This window comes from Corvus kubaryi, unplaced genomic scaffold (genome assembly GCF_017639235.1).
Source record: "Corvus kubaryi isolate FWS band 111438036 unplaced genomic scaffold, C.kubaryi_AGA036_p1.0 split1-37355, whole genome shotgun sequence".
NCBI lineage: Eukaryota > Metazoa > Chordata > Aves > Passeriformes > Corvidae > Corvus > Corvus kubaryi.
The window spans coordinates 2,675,679-2,696,755 of NW_024582078.1; the positions used below are offsets into that span (position 1 = coordinate 2,675,679).

Sequence of the window (21,077 nt, forward strand, 5' to 3'; positions counted from 1 at the left end):
GCACCCCAAACACCCTCTCGCTGTCCCCTGTGCCTCACGGAGCTCCTCGGCATCAGGAGCATCCCTGCACCCCAAACACCCGCTCGCTCCCCCCTGTGCCACACGGAGCTCCTCGGCGTCGGGAGCATCTCAAACACCCGCACGGAGCACGGCTCTCGTTCGCCCGAAGGCGGCGGCCCGTTTGGGGCGTACCCGCCGCGTCGGGAGCAGCGTGCGGCCGCTGCCGGTGCTCCCCACGGGGCCGTGCTCGCTGCACGTGTGACGGTGGCACCGCTGGGGCCGGCGGAGGCGGCGGCAGGGACGGCGCACGGCGCCGGGAGCGTGCTGGGGAGCTTTCTCCTGATCTCGCTAATCTCCTGCTGGTGACCCGCCAGGCAGAGGCGGGCTCACGGGAATTAGCGGCTGCAGCGGCCGCCGAGGCCCCGGCGCGGGCAGCAGCGGCCGGGGGTGTCCCCGCAGCCGGGGCTCGGTGCGGTGCTGGCGGGGCAGAGCATCCCCGGGGGACCGCGGTCCCCGGCGGCGCGGCCGGAGCTGGAGCGGGGCGGCCGCGGGGTGCTGTGCCTGGTGCTGCCGGGGAGCTGCACGGACTGCGGGGACTGCGGCATGGTGCACGTCCAGGTGAGCCGCGCCTGGGCACCGGGGCCCCGCGGGGGGACGGGCGGCGCGGGGGGAGCGGCGGGGCCGGTGGCCGTTAGAGGGCGGCGTTACCGCAGCGGGGCCGCTGGCCGGCTGGCCGGCTGTCCTGCTGTCCGGCTGGCCGGCTGTCCTGCTGTCCGGCTGTCCTGCTGCCCGGCTGTCCTGCTGTCCGGCTGTCCGGCTGTCCTGCTGTCCGGCTGTCCGGCCGGCTGTCCGTGCGCGCTCCCGGCCGCCCTCTCCCCGCGTCCCCGAGGGGTGGATCCGTCACAAGTGTCACGAGTGCAAGTGCTCGGCTCTGGACCCGCCGAGTGTCCCCCGCGGGCTGCGAGGGGCCGGACCCCGGTCGGGCTCGCTGCCCTCGGTGTCCCTTGGCAAGTGACAGCGCCAGCTGCCACCGCCGGCCGTGTGCCCCCTCCGTGCCCCTCCCCGAGCAGATGCTTCTCCTGTGAGGCACTGGGGGGACAGGGGAGCAGGGGGGGCTTCCTGCCACACCTCAGGGTGGCTCCTGAGCTGTGAGCCACCCCTGTTTATGGGATCACAACCCAAGAGTGCCATTCCCCTGCTCCAGTCTCCTCTCTCCGTGCCCCTGTCCCTGCTCCAGCCCTGCAGGAGAGTGTCCACAGTGTCTTGGGGCTCTCCAGGAGAGTGTCCACAGTGTCCTGGGGCTGTGTGGACCTGTCCCTACAGCCCCAGCCCCGCTGTCGTTCTGCCTCAAGGGCATCAGCGCTCGGGACACAGGGCGGGATTCATCCCGCTAAATTTAGATTCCCCCCGGGTCAGCGGCTATATCAGGGCCAGACAGATTACAGGGAGCAGGGAGAAACCCGGAGTCTCTGAGCACCCACCCCGGAGTGGCCGTGGCCCGTGGGGACAGAGGGGTTTGGGGTGGCCGGGAGGCTGCGGGATGGCTCAGGGATGTCAGGGAAAGTTCACGTCCCCTGCTCAGGCCTCTGCTCCCTGCCTGGGGCACGTCCAGCTCGGCCCTGGCTCCCTCCGGCCCTCCTGGCATCCAACCGCCGTCGGTTCCAGGGGGAGGATGTGGTTTCTGCCTCCTCCAGCTCCAGTTACCTGGGCTCGGTCAATAACTGGGACAAGGACAGGGACTCTGGCCCCACATCTAAGCCAGACAGAATTTTTCCAGGCAGGAGTTTTCCCTCGCTTGCTGCCTCAGTTTCCCCAGCTGGAATCCAGAGCCAACTCATCCATGAGTTTGGTGAAGTGTCTTGGATCTCCTCAGGAGGATTTTCTGGCAGATCCTCCCCTCCCACCCGAATTCCCGGCGAGTTCTGCTGTTCAAATCCCAGGGAAGGAGGTGAAACAGGCAAAAGGGAACAGAGGGAGTGGTGTAAAGCTGCCCTCCCTGCACCCTCCAGCCCCCGGGACGTCCCTTTGGCACCCAGATCCCAAGGGGGTGATCTGGGGAGCACCAGGGTGAGGAGACCCTACAAGTGCCAGGGGTTTTTTTTGGGAGGGAACTCCTGACCTGGGCTGCAAACGGAATCAGGTGTGAGAGTCCAGGTGAGCTCCCACTTCCCACTTCGCACTTCCCACCTCCGTCTCCCCACGTGTGGCAGGGGAAGGAGTCCGTGAGCCAAGGCTGGGAGCTCGTTCCCCGCAGTCATTCCCGCGCTCCCGCTGGGATGGCGCTTGCGGGAGCGCTTTGGAACGAGCAGATAATAGCTGGAAAGACAAAGACACCCGAGATTGCTGCTTAATTAATTCAGGAGGAGAAGAATATCAGACTCGGGTACTGATTCACCCCTCAGCGAAGAAGACATCGTGTTCCTCAGCCTCGGTGACATATGGCTGTTGATTGCAGCCCACCAGCAGCTCCCGCTCCCGGCAGGCAGCGCCGCGATCCCGGGGGATTTGGGGGTGGATGCCCGGGGTGCCGGGCAGGATTTGGGGCGCAGGGTTTGTGTCCACGCCGTGATCCCTCCAGGCCATCCCTGCTGCTCTGGGCTGGGAGCGGGATTTGGCTCCAGAGTCCGGATGAGGGTCCTGTTTGTGAGTCCTCACCTTGCTGAGGCTGCGGCTCGGCCTCTCCCCGCTTCCGCCTCAAATCCTCCGTGCAGAAGCTCCCAAAAATCCCCCCCCGGTTGCACAAACCCTGCTGGAGGTGCTGGGTGGGTTCAGAGCTGTGTCACCCAGTGAGTGCTGGAGCTCCCGGGGTTACTCCCTCCGGCAAAAACAACAGCGGGAATTCTCCCAAATATTCTCCAAGCACAGGCAGGGCCCTGAATGGCTTCACCCACAATGGGGGGGCACCGAATTGTCCCTTCAGAGGCATCCCTTGCTGTGACCTGTGAGCCCAGGGCACAAGGGACGGTGCCCAGCTTGGAGGATGTGGTGTGAAATTAGGAAATGCCAGGTTTGGCATGGCGTGGATGGGCACGGAGGCACAGGAACTTCCCAAGGGAGAATCCCGGGATCTTTCCAGCTGTACAACCACTCTCCACCGAGTGCCCTGAGCCCTGTGGGATGGTGGCACCGTCCCAGCTCCAACAGGGAGCGGGAATGGCTGTTTGTGTTTGTTCCCTTTGGGAAGCAGCCGGGCCCGCAGCGCTGGCGGTGCTGTTTGTTCTCCCAGCACAGTCGGAGGATTGGGATTGGCCCCGTGGCTCCCAACCTGTTCCCGCTCCCCTGGGCTCCCCCCCAGCCTGTGCTTCTCGTTCTTGGCTGCGAATCCTTTGTCCCTCGGGCTCCTCGGCCATGACAGAGGGAGAGGATCCGGCTGCTTCCCGCAGCTCCGGCCCCGCAGGAGCGACCCTCCCGAGTCCTGCCCCGGGAAAAGGATTCTGCTCTTAAATTCTCTGCTGGGCATCTCTGTGAGTGTTCTCCCCCTCTGCTCCCCTTTCCAGATTCCAGATTTCCAGATGTGGGATAAGGGGTGAGGAGCAGGGCGGTACCTGTGGGAGGAGGCCAAGAAGCTGCTTGCTCCAGACGCCAAATCCACTCGGGAATGGGATGCTAAGGAGCACTGGATTTGGCAGATCTTCACCTCCATCAGCATCCCAACAATCCAGATGCAGTTTTCCCAGCCCATTCAAGGAGGGTTTTCCTGCTGGTTTTAATTCCCACTTCTCTGTGCCAAGCCCAGCCCCAGGGAAAGCAAAGCCCAAGCCCCAGGTCTGCCCTGTGCTCGTGTGGCAGCACAAGGGGACCCATCTGGGGCTCAGGCCAGGACTTGGTAGCTGGATCCTGCACTGCCCAGCACCAGCACACACCAAATCTGCCGGGATTCTGTGGAAAATCCAGGGATTTCCTTCACATGGGAGCTGGCATTTGTTTGTTTGTTTATTTATTTATTTATAAATTTGCCTCATACAGTCAGGCCTGAAAAACAGCTGCCGGGGGTAAGGATGCTGGGGAGTCTGACACCAACCTCTGGGGTAATTCCCTTGCAGAATTCCCATTTTTCCCATGCCGGGAAGGGTTTTGCATCCTGTGGAAGGGAGTCTGTGCCCTTGGCAGGGGAGATGCTGCCCCTCTGCTCCACCTCGCTGGGCTGGGGAGATAACCAGCGACGTTCTTTGTTGTTTGCAGTGATTTGTTGGCCTTCCCCTCGTGCTGGGGAGCTGGGAGCAGGTGTTTTCCTGGGAATCCAGCACCCAAGGTCCCCAATAAGGCACAGAAATGCTCTCCAGGGCTCGTTGCAGCATTCTGCCTCCACGGGCTCTTCCTGAGCATCCCTGCCTTTATCAAGTCCTCACTCCATCAGCCTCCTCCGGGAAATTCCTGTTCCTCCCTCCTTCCCCAAGGCCAGGGACAGGCCAGGCAGGGTTTGTGGGGGCCTCTGAGCTGGCAGGGGGTGTGGGGGACATCACAGTTCCCCCTAGGATGAGCGAACCGCTCACTTCCCAGCCCCTGGCAGCCCCAAAAACCACAGCGGGAAGCAAATGGGCTCCAGGGCCGGCCCCAGCACCTTCAAGAGGGAAATGGAAAGCAGGAAGGGTGCTTTCCACAGTGTCCTGTGCAGCTGGGTCATTTTCCTGCCCTGCTGAGACAGCAGAAGAGCGATGGGAAGTGACCTCTGCCTCCTGTGCTAAAAGGAGAAGTGATGATGCTATGGCAGACACCAAAGCCACGCTGAGCGGCCCCGGTCATCTGCCCCGAGTCATGCCAGAGGCATCCACGGCCCGGGGCTTGGCCGGGCAGCTCAATCCACCCCCTGGGATCAGAGGGATGGGCCAGGAGCAGCGCCTGCCCACCAGAGAGCCGAGGAGCCCCGGCTGCTCCCGGGGGCAGCGCTGCGGTGTCACCGCCCGGCCCCCGCGGCTCCGTGTGGCACCGGCAGGGAGCTCTGCCCCGTCCTCACCCTGCCCTGGCACGGCTGAGCACCGCATGGTAGGCACGGCTGGGCTCCGGGCTGAGTTTACCAGGGAATCTTGTGTTTCCCAGTGCCCGTGGGGATGGACGGGATCGGGGCCGCGGGAGCTGGGGCTGGAAGGGGATGAGGATTTTGGTGCCTGGCAGCTTCACATCGAGCATTGGGCCACGCCAGGCTGCTCCAGCTCTGCCTTCTGCCCGTCCTGTGGGGAGGGCACGCCGGGCACAGGCACCAGCGCTGCCGCGGCGGGCCTGGCAGTGCTGGGGGGCTGAAGGCAGCACAGCTCGGGGTGCACCCAAAGTGCCAGGCTGCACTGCCAGGGCACGGATGGCTGCAGGGACAGCCCGGCAGGCGATGGCAGCGCCAGGCTGAGCGGGGCCCGGCTGTGGGAGCAGCACAGGCGTCCCCATTAACCATGGATCTGGGTCACGGGCAGCTCCTGGGTCCGGCTTGCACCATTCAAAGGGCGCCTGCAAACGCTTTCTAAGCTGCTGTTGGGGTTTTTTTGAGGAATAACTAAAGCAGAGAGCGGTGAAGGAGCCGGGCTCAGCCAGCCCGCTGTCCTTGGCCACAGTGGGTTTGAGGTTTCAGACACGCTGAGGACTTTGCTGTGGCTCAGCACAAGCTCTGCGCTTCCATTCTGCATCCCCGAATTGCTCAGACCCACCAGCCCTGCTCGGTGCAGCCCCACAGGTCTGGGCTGAGTCAAACACTCAGCTCAGGTCCCCTTCTTGGTGCCTCCCCAGCTCCTCTGGCCTGGCAGAAACGCAGCCGAGCCTGCTCGGGGCCATCCCTCCTTGCTTTCCAGCTGTCCTGTTTAACGTCTCCGGAGCCGCTGTGAATCTCCACACCGCTGTCTGGGCAGTGGCTGGATGTGTTTTCTGTGCCGGCTCTGTGGCACAATGGGGTCAGTGCAGCCTTTCCCTTCCCACTCTCGTGGGGTGACAGGGACAGATCCAGGTCCGGGTCCAGGACACCTCCTGGTGCTGGCACGAGTGGCCAATTCCCGGCTTTTTAACTCCCTCAGGCTGCCCAGCTCCTTGCTCGATGATTGGATTTTTTTTCCCCGGCTGTTTTCCACTCGCGTTTTTCCTTTCTGGATGCCTCCCCCTGCCTCTCCCAGGCTTTTCTGTCCCTCTCTGTGTCACAGCAGATGACACCAGCCCGTGCCGACCTCCTGCGTCAGGGCACAGGCAGCGTATGGGGCTGGAGGCGTGTGAATATCCCGGCACGGGGACGAGGGGGGTTTTGCGTTACAGCCCTGAGCGCTGCGCTCGCTGCGAGCTGTAAACAGCTCGGGCAGATTTCCTGAGTCGGCAATCCCGCCGGAGCCAGCGCCGCCGTCCCTGCGCGCCGGGAACGCGCCGGGAGCGCTCCGGGAACGCTCCGGGAACGCGGGGCCAGCCCTGACGGGGTCTGCAGGAAGCTTCTACTCCTCCTCCCTCCCTACTGCTCCCCCAAACTTCGCTGCCATCCGCTGCTGCCTTTCCCAGCTGGGAATCCTGCCATGGCAGCCGGCACTGCCCGGGCAGCACTGCCAGCCTTGGGGACACCGCGGGGACACGGCCGGGCAGCCCACGCCAACTAGCCCGGGGGCACCCCAGCCCTGCCCGCCATGGAGGTAGGTCCTGGCAGCTTTTGGGGTTCGGATGAGATGCTGGGGAGGATGGTGATGGGTAGAGAGACCCACGGGGGAGTTTTCGGTACCTCCGTTCCTCAGGGAATGAAACCGGGACTGAAACCCCCCCAGCGCCGCCCGTGCTCGGTGGGAAACTCCAGTGCAGCTGGAAGCCTGAACGTTAATCCCTGCGTTATGTAAGGAAAATTATTGTCAGGCTGGGAATGAGGAGGGAGCTGCTGCCAGCCCGCTGTGCCCAGCCAGGGGTGGCACAGAGGGGGACACGGCGCTGCCGGCCCCGGGCGGTGCCGCGGGCTCGGAAGGAGGGTGGGAAGTGTGAGTCAGGGCTCCTGCTGCTATTTTCAACACCTGAGGTGGGTCTGGTGGGAATAACAGCTCGGCTCGGCTCGGCACAGGGCTGGGAGCCTGTGTGGGGACGGGGACAGGACGCTCGGGGTGTCCCCGGTAACGCCGGGCGGTCCCTGGCTCAGAGGATGCTGTGCTGGAAAAGTGCTCTGAGGAACAGGGGCCACATGAAATAACTGCCCCAAAATCCCCCTCCCCACGTCCCCCACACACCTGCGTTTCTGTGCTGGCCATGGCCTCTCCCCGGTGGCCACCAAGTGCCTCGGGCACGGTGACACTTGTGCTGCGGAGCTGAGGGATCAGGGCAGCAGCTCCCTGGATCTGCCCTGGATTTGGCATCTCTCGACAGCTCGGTGGCACCCGTTGTTGTTTTTTCCATGCTGGAAGGTGCCCGTGGTCCTTCCCACGGCTGTTTTGTCCCTGTGATGGATTCCAGCCAGGAATCACGGTGGCACTTTGTAGGGCGAGTCCTCGCTCGGGGCGGATGCGGCCACAGCTCATCCACGGCGCTTCCCAGTGGGCTGCAGGGCATGGAAAACAGAGCAGTTCCGGGGGTGATGTCAGCGCCTCCAGAGCTTTGCTCTGAACTTTGCAATAATTGTGCAATTTCTGAAGAACGGGGTTAAATCCAGGCGTGGATGTGCTGGGACAGCCACGGCCCCGAGCTGCTCACCTGCCACCTGGGCTCGGTTCCATCCGAGCTGCAGCACCAAGGAACCCAGCACTGCATAATTGTGCCCGGCTGCAGCCCTCTAAGTGCCGTTTGCTCAGCTCATTAGCTCGAGCCTTTTGCCTGTCTCAGCTCTCCTGGGCTCAGCTCTGTTGATAAGAATAATTTCCCTGCCCATGTCCTGCATTCTTCCCGCATCCCACATCAGCCCCGGCTCTGCCCTTCCCGGCCTGCCTTGGAAAACAAGCGCTGGGAAACATCATTTTCATCGGGCTGTGCCTTCCAGAGGGTTTGCTGCATGTAGGGAAAGTGTGGCTTTCCGTAATCCCCCCGTTAAATCCCCTGCGCAGTCATTTGGGCTGGCTGGGATTTAGCAGGCAGGGCCCGTTAATGCTGCAGGGATCCACATCCAGGCTTTTTTGGGGGGGTTGTTTTCAAAGCCATAACCTGATGTGCCTTTCCCCGGTGTGGCAGAGAGCAGGGGGCAGGATTTGAGCCCAGCGCTGGGTCCCTGCTCTTCCCTACCCATCCTGCCCTCCCAGATGCAATCCTGTGGATAAATCGTGGAATTATGGAGCGGTTTGGGTTAGGAGGGGCCTTAAAACCCATCCAGTGCCACCCCTGCCGTGGGCAGGGACACCTTCCACCATCCCAGGCTGCTCCAACCCGGCCTTGGATGCTTCCAGGGATGGAGCAGCCACGGATTGTCTTAGATTTCCAGCCCAGCCCCTCCCCACCCTCCCAGTCAGGAATTCCTTCCCAATATCCCATCTAAACCCCCCATTTCCCAATCCCAAAGATTGGCTTTACAGAGGGCACCTCCCTCTTTGGAAACAGGGCTTGAGCAACCTTTCCCCTCCCCTCCCCAGTGGGTGTTTCCCGTTCCAGCCTCTCCAGAGCTGCCTTTTCCTTTGCCACGGTCACTTTTTCCCTTCTCTGCCCAGAGAATTGCACAAAATCTGGGCAAAAAATCTGTTTCCTGCCATTCCTAATTTCTGCCTCTCGATAAGAAACCAAAACAAAACCCTCCGTGGAGGGCCCAGCCTAAAAATAGCCTGGGAGTGAGGTCTGAAAACCGCAAGTTTGTTATGACTTGGATTTTGTTTTTAAAAAATTGCCACTCCAGCCTGAGCCCGTCCAGCTGGGATCGGCCTTCTCCTCTCACCCTCCAGCCCTTGCTCCATCACCGCTGCAGCGAGGAGAGAGGAAAAGCCTTGGGGAGCAGCTTGGGGGAAGCTGAGCTGAAATCCCAACGCCCCCAGACTCCCAACAGGACACAAACAACAGGGGAAGGAGGAGATGGAAGGGAACAGCAGGGCCCTGGCTTTTCCAAGCCCCTGCTCCAGACGGGAGCGTTCCCAAGCAGCATCTCGAGAGAACATTCCTCCCCTCCTGCAGCCGGCGTTTCCTGGTGATAACGCACTCCCAACGTGATCCCGAAGCATTATCCCTATTAAAGGGTCATTCGGGGAAAGTGGGATGGAAATGAGAAATTATCCAGATCTGCCAAGGGTATTTAACTTTCAAGCAGCTCTTAATTAGAAGCCAGGAGCCATTTACACAACCAGGGGGGGATTTTGCATAAGAATCTGCATTTAAAACCCAGCAACTGGGAGGATTTAGGGGATTTTTTTTTGGTTGTTTTTCATTTTTCCCAACTGGGCAAGCAGCATGTCCAGGATGGGGAGCACAAGGCAGGGCCTGGCTTGCCATCCAGGCTCTGCAAATGTGGCTTCAGGAGAGTGATTTCCTCTCCCAAAGCTCCAGTTTTGCCATCTGTGAAATGGAATTTTGGCGTTTGTCCAGATTTCCTGCGGTGGCAGCTGGTGTTTGCAACAGGAGCTGGGCACTGCCAGGTGAGGGAGCTCGGAAAAGCAGAGGAGTCCCTGCAGCTGCAGCGCTGGGAGCAGGAGCTGTTCCCCAGTGCCCCACAAATTGGGGTGAGGGCAGTTTCTCTTGGGCTGGACAACTTTGGGGTGCATCCAGGCTAAAAGCAGGACCGAAATACCTCTGGGTTGCTCGATCCTCGTGCTCTGCGCTGGTCTGGGGGGAGATTTGGTGATGATTCCTGGTTTTCCTCACCCCTTTTCCCTGGAGTGGCTGGCTGGAGCTGGTGGGCTGGCTGGAGAAATCCCAGTTCCCATCTCTGCAGAAGGCGAGGGTGGAAAGGCAGAGTCAGTGGCTGCTCCTTGTCGAAACCCACTGGGAAAATCCAGCCCTGAACTGGCTGCTGTGCTCTTTCACTGCTGTATTCCTGGGATTCCAGCAGCGGTGCCGTGGCTGGGAAATCTCCAACCAACTGGAAAACTCCCCAGCTTCTCTGGTTAATTATTCCCCTGCCCAGTTCTCGCCTCTCCCTCCGCATCCCAAGCCCGGTTCCCTCCTGGGGTTTTTCCTCCCTCCCCTGAGCATCCCCCTCCTTTTTCTTCTCCTCCAGCTGGACAAGGGCGACGTGACCACCCTGAACCTGCCCTCGGGCGCCGGGCACGGCGACGCCGACGGCCCCGTGTGCCTGGACGTGCCCGATGGCACCCCCGACCCTCACCGCACCAAAGCCGCCATCGAGCACCTGCACCAGAAGATCCTCAAGATCACGGAGCAGATCAAGATCGAGCAGGAGGCGCGGGATGACAACGTGGCCGAGTACCTGAAGCTGGCCAACAACGCCGACAAGCAGCAGGCGTCGCGCATCAAGCAGGTGTTCGAGAAGAAGAACCAGAAGTCGGCGCAGACCATCGCGCAGCTGCACAAGAAGTTGGAGCACTACCATAAGAAGCTGAAGGAGATCGAGCAGAACGGCCCCTCCCGCCAGCCCAAGGATGTTTTCCGGGACATGCACCAAGGGCTGAAGGATGTGGGCGCCAACGTCCGCTCCAGCATCAGCGGCTTCAGCGGGGGCGTGGTGGAAGGGGTCAAGGGGGGGCTCTCGGGGCTGTCCCAGGCCACCCACACGGCCGTGGTGTCCAAGCCGCGGGAGTTCGCCAGCCTGATCCGCAACAAGTTCGGCAGCGCCGACAACATCGCCCACCTGAAGGACACGCTGGACGACGGGCACCCCGAGGAGGCCTCCCGGGCACTGAGCGGCAGTGCCACCCTGGTGTCCAGCCCCAAGTACGGCAGCGATGACGAGTGCTCCAGTGCCACCTCGGGCTCCGCTGGTGGCAGCAACTCAGGGGCGGGGCCCGGCGGCTTGGGGAGCCCCAAGTCCAACACGCTGGACAGCCACCACAACAACTTCGACACCATCCTGGAGGAGCTGCGGGAGATCAAGGACAGCCAGTCCCACCTGGAGGACTCCATGGAGGACCTCAAGGCCCAGCTGCAGCGGGATTACACCTACATGACCCAGTGCTTGCAGGAGGAGCGCTACAGGTAGGGACGGGCGGCTGCCAGGGGTGGTGTCACCCGGGGTGGCTCTGTGGGCACCGCAAGCTGCTCTCCTGGGCTCATCCAGCCAAGAGACACGGGGAGCTGCAGCCCTCCTCACTGCCAGACCTCCGTGGAGGACCTTGAGATGTTTTCCCACAACCAGGGGAGGGTCGGAGGGGCTGGGTGGTGTCCCCAGTGCTGGGGGGGTGTCGGGGAGATGTCCCAGCCCAGCTGCCCTGCGCAGGTACGAGCGCCTGGAGGAGCAGCTGAACGACCTCACGGAGCTGCATCAGAACGAGATGACCAACCTGAAGCAGGAGCTGGCCAGCATGGAGGAGAAGGTGGCCTACCAGTCCTACGAGAGGGCACGGGACATCCAGGTAGGGCTGTAGCTCAGCCACCCTCTGCTCCCTCCAGCCACGGGGTGAGGGAGAGACCCTGGGCTGGGAAGGAGGGTGGGGGAATGGGATTCCTTCTCCCAGCAGCCTCCAGGTGAGGTTGTCCCTGCGGTGCTGTCACAGCAAGGAGCAGGTCACTAAACGTTGTCCCCAAAACCAGGCAATCCCAGACTGGTTTGGGTTGGAGGGACCTTAAATCCCACCCAGTGCCACCCCCTGCCATGGGCAGGGACACCTTCCACTATCCCAGGCTGCTCTAAGCCCCATCCAACCCGGCCTTGGACACTTCCAGGGATCCAGGGACAGCCACAACTTCTCTGAGAATTCCATCCCAGCCCCTCCCCACCCTCACAGGGAGGGATTTCATCCCAAAATCCCATCTGCCACTGGGAACCCATTCCCCCTTGTCCTGTCACTCCCATGCCCCTGTACACAGCGACTCCCTGCCCTCCTGCTGTGCTCCAGCTGGGTGACCACATCACGGGGCTGTGACAAGCCACGTGTGGGCCAGCACAGTCCCGCAGCACCCAGCCCTTCCCCAGCCCAGCAGTGAGCCCCGGGGTCCCCGGGGAGGCACCGAACCCCTCCGGGGACACCCCTGGATGCGCTGCCACCGCTGTCCCCCGGCAGGAGGCCGTGGAGTCGTGCCTGACGCGGGTGACCAAGCTGGAGCTGCAGCAGCAGCAGCAGCAGGTGGTGCAGCTGGAGGGGGTGGAGAACGCCAACGCCCGGGCGCTGCTGGGCAAGTTCATCAACGTCATCCTGGCCCTCATGGCCGTGCTGCTCGTCTTCGTCTCCACCATCGCCAACTTCATCACGCCGCTCATGAAGACCCGCATGCGCATCCTCAGCACCGCCCTGCTCGTCCTCTTCCTCTTCTTCCTCTGGAAGCACTGGGACTCCATCAGCTACTTCCTGGAGCACGTCCTGCTCCCCAGCTGATCCGCAGATCGGGGAGGTTTTCGTTTCCCGACGAGGAGAGGGACAGGGGGATGAGGGTCCAAAGCCTTCTCCGCACGCTCGGTTCGGCTGCTTTCCCAGCCCTCCACAGCTGTCACCTGGATCTGGGATCCATCGGCCCTCGGGGATGTTTGGGAAGGGTGGGATGGGGAGCGAGGAGGAGTTTTGGAATGCACCGGTGATTTCTGGGTTTTTATGAGGGGTTTTGAGTGGTTTTTTAAAGGTCAGCCTGAAGTCCCTGGGAAGGAGATCTTCTCCAGGGGTCTTCAGTTGGTGGGAAGGATTGAGCTGGACCAAACCTGGCTCTGCAAGAACTCCCAGTAGGGAGAGGAGAGGAGAGGAGAGGAGAGGAGAGGAGAGGAGAGGAGAGGAGTCGAGTTCATTGGGGCAGGATTTTCCCTTTCGGCCTGGACAACCAAGGTGGCAAAAAGTCCTGGGACGAAGCAAAAGCGAAGCAGGTGGAGATGGAGGCCGCGGGTCCGGGGCAAACACAGCAGGACACACACGTCCCACCAGCCTCTGCCACACCCAGCACAGCCCAGCCAGGACACAGCAGGGCTGTGACACCGCCCCGGTGTCCCCACGGGGGGCTGGGCACACCCAGGGCACTCAGCACGGGCACGGGCACCACCCCCCGCGCTGGCTCCATTTCTTGACTTCCCAACTCTTTGGCTTTAGTTGATCCGATCTCTTCAGGGACACCAGGACTCTTCCAGCCTCTGCCCCGTGTCGTGTGCGTGTGCGTGGTTTTTAATTTAACTCCAGACTCTGTTTCCATTTGTGAATCAAAGCTGGTGGGGCAGGGGGAGGAGGGGGAGCGGCTGCCCCCCAGCCCCCCCCCAGCCCCACCCCGGAGCACAGCATGCTGTCTCGGGTGGTTCTTAAATTATTTCATACCTATATATTTATGTAATATATCTATACACACACACATATATAAATATATATATAAAATACCTGCACAGCCAGGGCCGCCTCTGCTGCAAACGGGAGCTGCTCCACTCACTCTGAGGCCCTGAACCGCTTGGCCTCAGGTGAGAATTTGGCCCTAAACCTTTGCCGTGGTGATTCCCAGGGCTGGCACAGGGTGTTTGGGAGGGTTGGGGGTCCCTCTGCCGCCTCCTCTGTGCTCCCAGGGCCAAGCCAAGCCCTCCTGTGACCCCACACAGGAAGGGACCTTAAAGATCAGCCAGTGCCACCCCCTGCCATGGGACACCTCCCACCATCCCAGGGCTGCTCCAAGCCCCATCCAGCCTGGCCTGGGACACTTCCAGGGATCCAGGGGCAGCCACAGCTTCTCTGGGAATTCCATCCCAGCCCCTCACAGGGAGGGATTTCATCCCAAAATCCCATCTAAGCCTGCCCTCTGGCACTGTGCAGCCGTTCCCTCAGTGCTTGAGCATCACAGCTGGGAGGTGATAAAGGTTTGGTATCAAAGATAAGGCTCAGCCCAGCCCCAGGGCAGGAGCAGGGCCGTGCCCAGGTCGGATGCACAGGGATGGATGGACAGGACAGGGCTTTGGGGAGGCTCCCGGGAGCTCTGGAGGGAGTGGTCACCTGAGCCTGGGGGACTTGCCCAGAGCTGGGGGATCTGTCCCACCCTCAGCTCCAGCAGAATTCCCTCCTCTGCCTCATCCCAGCCAGGTGCATCCAGCACCAGGTCAGCCCTGACCCCACGGGAGGAACAAAACCGTGAGTAACTCAATTCAAAATCCCCTAAACTCCGCTCTGTGCCCTGCCTGGCTCTGCCTGAGCCCAGACCGGGAGCGCAGGGCTGCAGCTGCTCCAACCCCGCCGGCCCTGCCCGGAGGGAGGGAGGGAGGGAGGAGATGGGAGGAAAAACTCTGTCCTGGGGGTTATCGGCATCCGGGCGGGCACGGGGCTGCGGGAAGGGGGGAAGGGGGCGGCGGGAAGGGGATGCGGGAATGCGGTGGGAAGGGGATGCAGGGGATGCGGCGGGAAGGGGATAAAGGGATGCGGGAATGCGGCGGGAAGGGGATAAAGGGATGCGGGAATACGGCGGGAAGGGGATGCGGGGATGCGGCGGGAAGGGGATAAAGGGATGCGGGAATACGGCGGGAAGGGGATGCGGGGATGCGGCGGGAAGGGGATGCAGGGATGCGGGAATGCGGCGGGAAGGGGATGCGGGGATGCGGGAATGCGGTGGGAAGGGGATGCGGGGATGCGGTGGGAAGGGGATGCGGGGATGCGGCCGCAGGGGGGCCCCCGGTCCCCGCCGCAGATCCCGGAGCCGCTCCGGAGCATCTTCCCTGAACGCCGGGCAGGGGCAGGGGCAGGGGAAGGGGCACGGGCAGGACCCGGGGTGGGGTCACCCACCCCAATTAACGCATTAACCCCTTCCTGCCCGCAGCGTCAGCGATCGTGACGTCACAGGATGGTTTGGGTTGGAGGGGACCTTAAAGCCCATCCAGTGCCACATCCATGGGCAGGGACACCTCGCACTGCCCCAGGGTGCTCCAAGCCCCATAACCTGGCTTTGAACACTCCCCTGGGACAGCCACAGCTTTTCTGGGCATTCCATTCCAGGGCCTCCCCACCCTCTCTTTAGGAAACGCCTTCCCTCCATCCCATCCGAGCTGACCCGGTTTTAGTTAAAACTCTTTGTACCCCTCGTGCTGTCCCGCAATCGCCGTGAAGCGGAGGAGGTTTGGGGACAGGAGCCCCACACGTGTGAACCCTGCCACCCCCCCCCCCGCCGCCTGTGACACTCGGGGACATTCACATCATGTCCTGGCACTGCCCGGCCCCTGTGACCTCCTTGGCAGCAGCCGGAGGAGGCCCCCCTGTTGGGGCAGCGAGAGAGCTCCTCCAGCCGGGGCGATCCCATCCCTGTGGGAATTTCGGGATCTCTTGCTCACGGCCCCATGTCCAGCTGTCCACTCCTCCGCTCCCCTCCCTCCAGCCCCAGCGAGCAGGGTCGTGCCAGCCAGGAGTGCCATCCCTGCTGCCCCTCCAGCACCTTCCCGCTCCCCAGGCCGAGCCCCGCTCTGATGGGCGAGCAGCTGGCACAGGAGGCCACTGGCACCTTCCCATGCCCAGCAAGGGGGAGCTGTGAGCCAGCAAATCCCGCGCCGGGAGCCGCCGGTGACATTGGTGACAATTCCCGCATGGCATGTGCGGCGCGGGGCTCCCTGAGGACTCGCGTTCTCCCGGCGGGGTCAGGGGGCTCCTGAGGGCCCCCTTTGTGCGGGAGGCGCAGCTTTGACGTCAGCCCGGCAGGAATTCAGGAATTCCTTAATTCCATTCAGGCCTCCCTGCCCGCCGCTAATTGCGCTTTATGTAAGAGCCGCAGCTGCGCTCCCGGCCGCCCCCAGCACCGGGATAAGCGCGGGGGACAGGGAGTGGGGGAGCGGGACACGCCGGGCTGGGGCCGCCGGGCACGGGGACCGTCGTGGGGCACATGCAGGGATTGGTGCACTCAGCGGGGACATCGAGGGACAGGCTGGGGGGCTGCGGGCCCGAGGGGCACCTGGCGTGGCACAGCAGGATGTCCCTCTGTCTTCTGTTTGGGGCTGCTTTGCCGCATCCCAAGGGTGCCCCGGGGGTGCCACCGCTGTCGCCGTCCCCTGCCCCGTGTGTCACCGCAGCCAGCCTGGCTGAAGGAATTATAATAAATTGTTTTGGTGTCTCAGGGTGATTGCTCCTAACGGGGACAAAGCGAGCACGGGTTCGTCTCCGGGCGTTGTGGTCCCGTTTCGAGCTGCACCAGCCCTGCACCGTACCCCTGCTGGGAGGACTCCCAAACACCCTCGTGCTGTCCCCACGGGGATCGCCCTGCGTGCCCAGGGCACCCGGAGGTGCTCACCTGCGTCCCCAGTTCATTCCAGTTCAAGCTGGACATGGGTACCCTCACCCGATCCAGGCACAGCGCGGGGGAGTTTTCCCAAGGAGGAGGAGGATGAGGAGGAAGGGATTTGGGAGGGGGAATGTTGGCAACCATCGATGGGGACACGGCGCGTCCCCGGCTGTCCCCTCCCCCCGGCGGCGTGGCCGAGCTTAGGCCGTAAAAAGCGGGAGCTGGTACCAAGGATAACATGCCACGCATTCCTGCGCCGTCTCCGGGGGAATTTCGGCCGTTCCACATGAAAAATACTCCCGGCTCTCGGGTCAAAGGGTCTGCAGGAAAAATTTCCGAGCGGAAAAGCTTCAAGCGATGCAGAGCCATGGCTGGCGGCCGGCCCCGGGCGCTGCCACTCACCTGGCGTGGCCAGGGCCACCACGGCAGGTGCCAGGGCCACTATGGCCAGTGTCAGTGCCAACACTGCCAGTGCCTGGGCTACTGTGGGCCGTCCCCATGTCGCTGTGACCAGTGCCAATGTCACCACGGCAGGTGCCAGTGCCACCACAGTCAGTGTCTGTGCCACTGTGGGCCATCCCCGTGTCACTGACCAGTGCAAATATCACCATGGCCAATGCCAATGCCGCCGTGAATTGTGCCTGTGCCTCCATGGCCAGTGCCTATGCTACTGTGACCAGTGCCACCATGGCCAGTGTCTGTGCCACTGTGGGCCATCCCTGTGTTGCTGTGGTCACCACAACTGGTGCCAATGCCCAGTGCCAGTGCCTGGACTACTGTGGGTCATCCGCATGTCACTGTGACCAGTGCCAATGTCACCATGGCCCCTGGGACCAGTGCCACCACCACAGGATGACCAGCAGTCCCTCGAGCTCGTGTGACCCTGGCAGCCCCGAGCTCGCCCCCAGCACCGGAGCAGAGCCCCGGCCGTGTCCCACTCGTGGCCAATCCAATTATTTAATTGCACGTTTAAAAATAAATCATCGTCCGGGGTTGGCGGGGAGAGATGCTCGTGGAGAAAAGTGGAGAGGAATTTAATTAAGGGCAGTGCTGGGAATGTCTCTACCACAATAAAGATAAGGAGGATCAATTGCTCCTTCCCGGGATCAAAGCCCAGGGCTGGAGCGGGGAGCGGGGCTGGCGGGCGGCTACAAAGGGAGGGGAGGGGAGGGGAGGGCAGCGAGGGGAGGGCGCGCAGGGGAAAGCGGCAGAGAGACAGTGAGATAAGATTAGAGAAATCCTTGATCGCGGGGCTCCCCGAGGGCTGGCGGGACTCGCGGGTCGATGGCGGATGCCAAAATCCCACCCTGGGCATCCCTGGGAGCGTTGTCCCAACGCTCCTGGAGTTCTGGAAGGTTCGCGACAGTGACCATTCCCTGGGGAGCCTGGGCAGTGCCACCTCTGCGGGAAGAACCTTTCCCTAAAATCCAACCCAACCCTTCCTGGCCCAGCTCCAGCCGTTCCCTGGGTCCCGTCAGTGGCGCGGGGAGCAGAGATCGGAGCTGTCCCTCCAAGCTCTCCGTGCCCACCTCAGCCCCCTGCCCTGCACATCCCACCCCTCCCCGAGCCCGGGGAATGCCGGGCACGGCTGCCGGGATCGCTGCCCCGTGGGAATAACCCCGCGCTCCCTTCTCAAGCCCTTCCCACGCGTGCAAAGCAGGCACGGGAGGCTGGCGGGGCTCCCCCGGGGCCGCGGCGAACCGGCCTGGCGAGCGCGGGGTTGCCACCGGCTCGGCGCGGAGGTGGCACACCCAGATGCTGTCGCCGTGCCAGGATGCCAGCCCGCTCCTCCCCGCCAGAGCCGGCCGAACCGCTTCCCCCGGCTGCTTCTTGCAAAAGCAGGTGAGGCAAGAGCCCAGCCCGCTTCTCAGCCGGAAATTCCCACCGGGATGCAAACCTGGCCCTGCCACGGCAGCGATGTCCCAGGCCGGGCAAACCCCTGAGCGCGGAGCAGCCGCCCGGGCCCTGCGGGGAGCTGGGGGCTGGCGTTCCCCGGGTTCCAGCTGCACCAGCCGGAGCCCCGCGGTCGCTCCGGTGCCGGCGGATGCGAAGCGTGGCCTCGCTGGATCGGCAGCATTCCCAGCCCGGCTTGGCTGGGGACCAGCGTCCCGAATTCGGGATCCGCCAGGCCCGGCCCTTCCAAGAAACCTGTCTGGCTGCTGCTTTGCATTCCCAGGCAGCCGGATCCGCTGGGAAAATCGCCCTCGCCTGCAGCTGCCAGCGGTGCCGCGCTCCCTTCCCGTGTGAGACACGGGATGAGCGCTGGGATGGGGATGGAGCCTCCCGGATGAGGCAGAAATGGCTCCGGGCAGAGGCTTTTGGAGCCTCCCGCTCCGCCTGGCCGGGCTGGCAGCAGCCTCGTGCCCACCACCGGGCAGCCCCAGCCGGGAGGGTGACGGTGTTGGGGTCCCTCCGGCTTTCCCCGTGCGCTGCGGAGCCCTGGGGGCGCCGGCCTGGGCACCGCGGAGCTGCCATCGCCGTGACGTGGTGGTGACAGGAGGTGTCACAACCCCTGGTGACCCACAGGGCCACCTGAGTCACTGCGCTGTCAGGGCTGCTCCCAGACGGTGCCCGAGGGGTGAGAGCCAGCGGCTTGTGCCAGCCTGGAGTGTCCCGGGAGCAGCCGAAGGGCCGGCGTGAGGGGCCGTGGTCGGGAGTTGGCTCCATGATCCTTGTGGGTCCTCCCAGCTCGGGATATTCCGTGGTTTTATGGTTTGTGGTTCCCACATCCCATCAGCTCAGGGCAGGCATGATGGGGTGGATCCTGGAAAGGATGGGAAGGACAGGAGATGTCCTGATGGTCCCACAGCCACAAATTGTGCTCCAGCAGTGCTGGAGCTGATCCCCTCTGTCCCATTCCACTGCACATCCCAGAGTTTCTGGCGTGGAGGGATGGGCAGAGTTGTCCTGCTTGGAGAAATCTGCCAGCAGAAACCCAGCAGCCCAAAGAACATCATCAGCACAGCTCCGGGAGGGCACAGGAGCTCCAGAGCGGCCACCAGAGCTTGGCTAACCAGGTCCCCAGTGGGGTCTGGGGTTGCATTTTCGGCTCAGATGTGACGCAGCCATTCCCTGTGCTCCAGGAAATCGGGATCAAAGCTTCCAGGCGCCGCTTTCTCCCCTTTTTTGGCTGCTCCGGGCTGCAGCTCGGTGCCATTGAAGATGGGAGGACTTTCATGTGGGGATTTCTCTCCTTCAGATCTTCAAAGAAATCCGCAATCAAGCAGGTGGTTGTGGAGGCACCTTTAAAAAGAAAAAAAAACTACAAAAAAAGGGAAAAAAGCCCAACCAAACGCACTTTGAAAGAATCAGAGGCAAAGGAACGCCTCAACTTTGTTGTGTTAATTGTTCCGGCTCTCAAAGTTCTGACAAAATGTCTCAGAAACATCCCTGGCTCTGGGCCCCCGATGTGTCAGGCACACAACAAAGGGCTCCAGCACGAAACCTGAGGACGGGAAAACCGACAACGGGAGATTCCGAGCGGAAGGAACAATCCCAAGGTTCCAAGGAAGGAGCGTGGCCGGAGGGGAGGCGACACCCAAATTCCAGAGCTCCAGGGGCATCCCTGAGCTGCTCTGGGCGTCATTAGGAGCCATCAGTTAATGAGCGCTGCCTGCGGCCCTCCATCCATCCCCTTCCCAGCGGTGCGACAGGTTCTGGGAAGCTCCAGCGGGATCCAGCCCCGTCCCCACGCTGCATTCCCAACACGAGTGGTGGCTTTGGCTGCCGGCTGTCCCCGGGGTCACCCCCGCGTCCCCCCGGGCCCGCTCCTCCCGCCCCGCTCCCAAATCCCAAATAAGGGCTCGCTGGATCCGGGATTCCCGGCGCAAGCCCGGGCAGGAGCCGGTGCCGGGGCTGACTCAGGGCCCCGGCAGCTCCCCGGGGCCAGGGGAGCGCCCACAGCTCCTCTCTGCCGGGAAATCCTCCGGGAGTGGTGCTGGAGCCGCTCGCTCTGCTCCCCCAGCCAGCTCACGGCAGCTCCGGCCCCAAAAATTCCCTTCTTCCCCCCTTGTTCAGGGAGGAAGGGGGGCGGGGGTCACACGGGGATGTGGATCCCAAAGCAGCCCCCAGATGAGGGTGGGGTCCAAGCCCGGGGTGACCCAGAGAGGCACAGACACACCACCCACCCCAGCATTCCCATGAAAAATCTTCGGGAATGCCCAATTCCCATGCCCGGAAGTCCCTACACCTGTCCTTCGGGGATGGTGGCAGTCCCAAATCCTGGGATGCAGCAGTGGGAAGCACCAGTTTCCCCCAGGACCAGCTGGGAGAAGGGTCCAGGCTGGCCTCACCTGGATAATCCCATGGGATAGCGACCAGGGAAGCTGGGATCAGTGGATACAAACCCACGGGACAACCCGCTGTGCTCCAAACCCGCCGGCATCCCCTCATCCTCCTGCACAGTTCATCTCCGGGAGTTTCTCCCGGTTTCCCTGTTCCCGGAGCCATCTCGGCAGGAGCCCAGCCCCGCTCCCACACCCTGCTGGGCAGCGACCGCAGCATTTGGGGCTGAAGTCAGCCCCAAAAAATGGCATTTTCTCAGCAAAACGCGGCTGAGGTCATTTCCAGCCGCCCCAAACCCCCGCGGGGCCGGGCAGGGCGCGGCGGGGGCTGCGGGAATTGCCAATCCTCGGGATGAAAGGGCTGGATGGATGAAAGAGCCGTGAATAATGGTGGGGGGCTGACAGGGGGGCTCGGAGGCGGCGGAAATCAGCGCTGGGATGAAAGGAGCGTTTCCAGGGGCTGGCGGGGGAATTCCTGGAGCGCAGGGATGGGGGGCGGTCACCGCACCCCTCCCACGGACACCGAGGTGCCCTCGGGCTCTGGCTGCCTCCTCATCCAGCCCTCCAAGGGCATTTCCCACCCTTCCCAGCGCTGTGGCCCGGGATAAGGTGGGAAGGGACTCGGAGCAG

The 21,077-nt window shown here is 62.8% G+C and overlaps 1 protein-coding gene and 1 long non-coding RNA gene across 5 annotated transcripts in view; both read left to right on the forward strand.

Annotated features, from left to right (window-relative positions):
* TMCC2 (transmembrane and coiled-coil domain family 2) overlaps positions 1-12,691 on the forward strand; it is a 15,666-nt gene extending 2,975 nt beyond the window's left edge. Inside the window, exons 1-4 of one of the 4 annotated variants that reach the window (XM_042013463.1) lie at positions 402-618; positions 10,058-10,992; positions 11,234-11,369; positions 12,018-12,691. In XM_042013463.1, the coding sequence (XP_041869397.1) occupies positions 604-618; positions 10,058-10,992; positions 11,234-11,369; positions 12,018-12,329 (1,398 nt within the window). In that variant the 5' untranslated portion in view covers positions 402-603 and the 3' untranslated portion in view covers positions 12,330-12,691. Of the gene's footprint in view, positions 1-401; positions 619-4,272; positions 4,984-6,500; positions 6,588-10,057; positions 10,993-11,233; positions 11,370-12,017 lie in introns of those variants that run through there. The other 3 variants (XM_042013460.1, XM_042013462.1, XM_042013461.1) reach the window with 3 other exon arrangements.
* A 6-nt stretch (positions 12,692-12,697) lies between these two features.
* On the forward strand, positions 12,698-14,810 carry LOC121657591. Its single transcript, XR_006013670.1, has 3 exons — positions 12,698-13,381; positions 13,988-14,039; positions 14,719-14,810. It is a non-coding gene; the product is annotated as an uncharacterized LOC121657591 (long non-coding RNA).
* Positions 14,811-21,077: the final 6,267 nt, after the last annotated feature.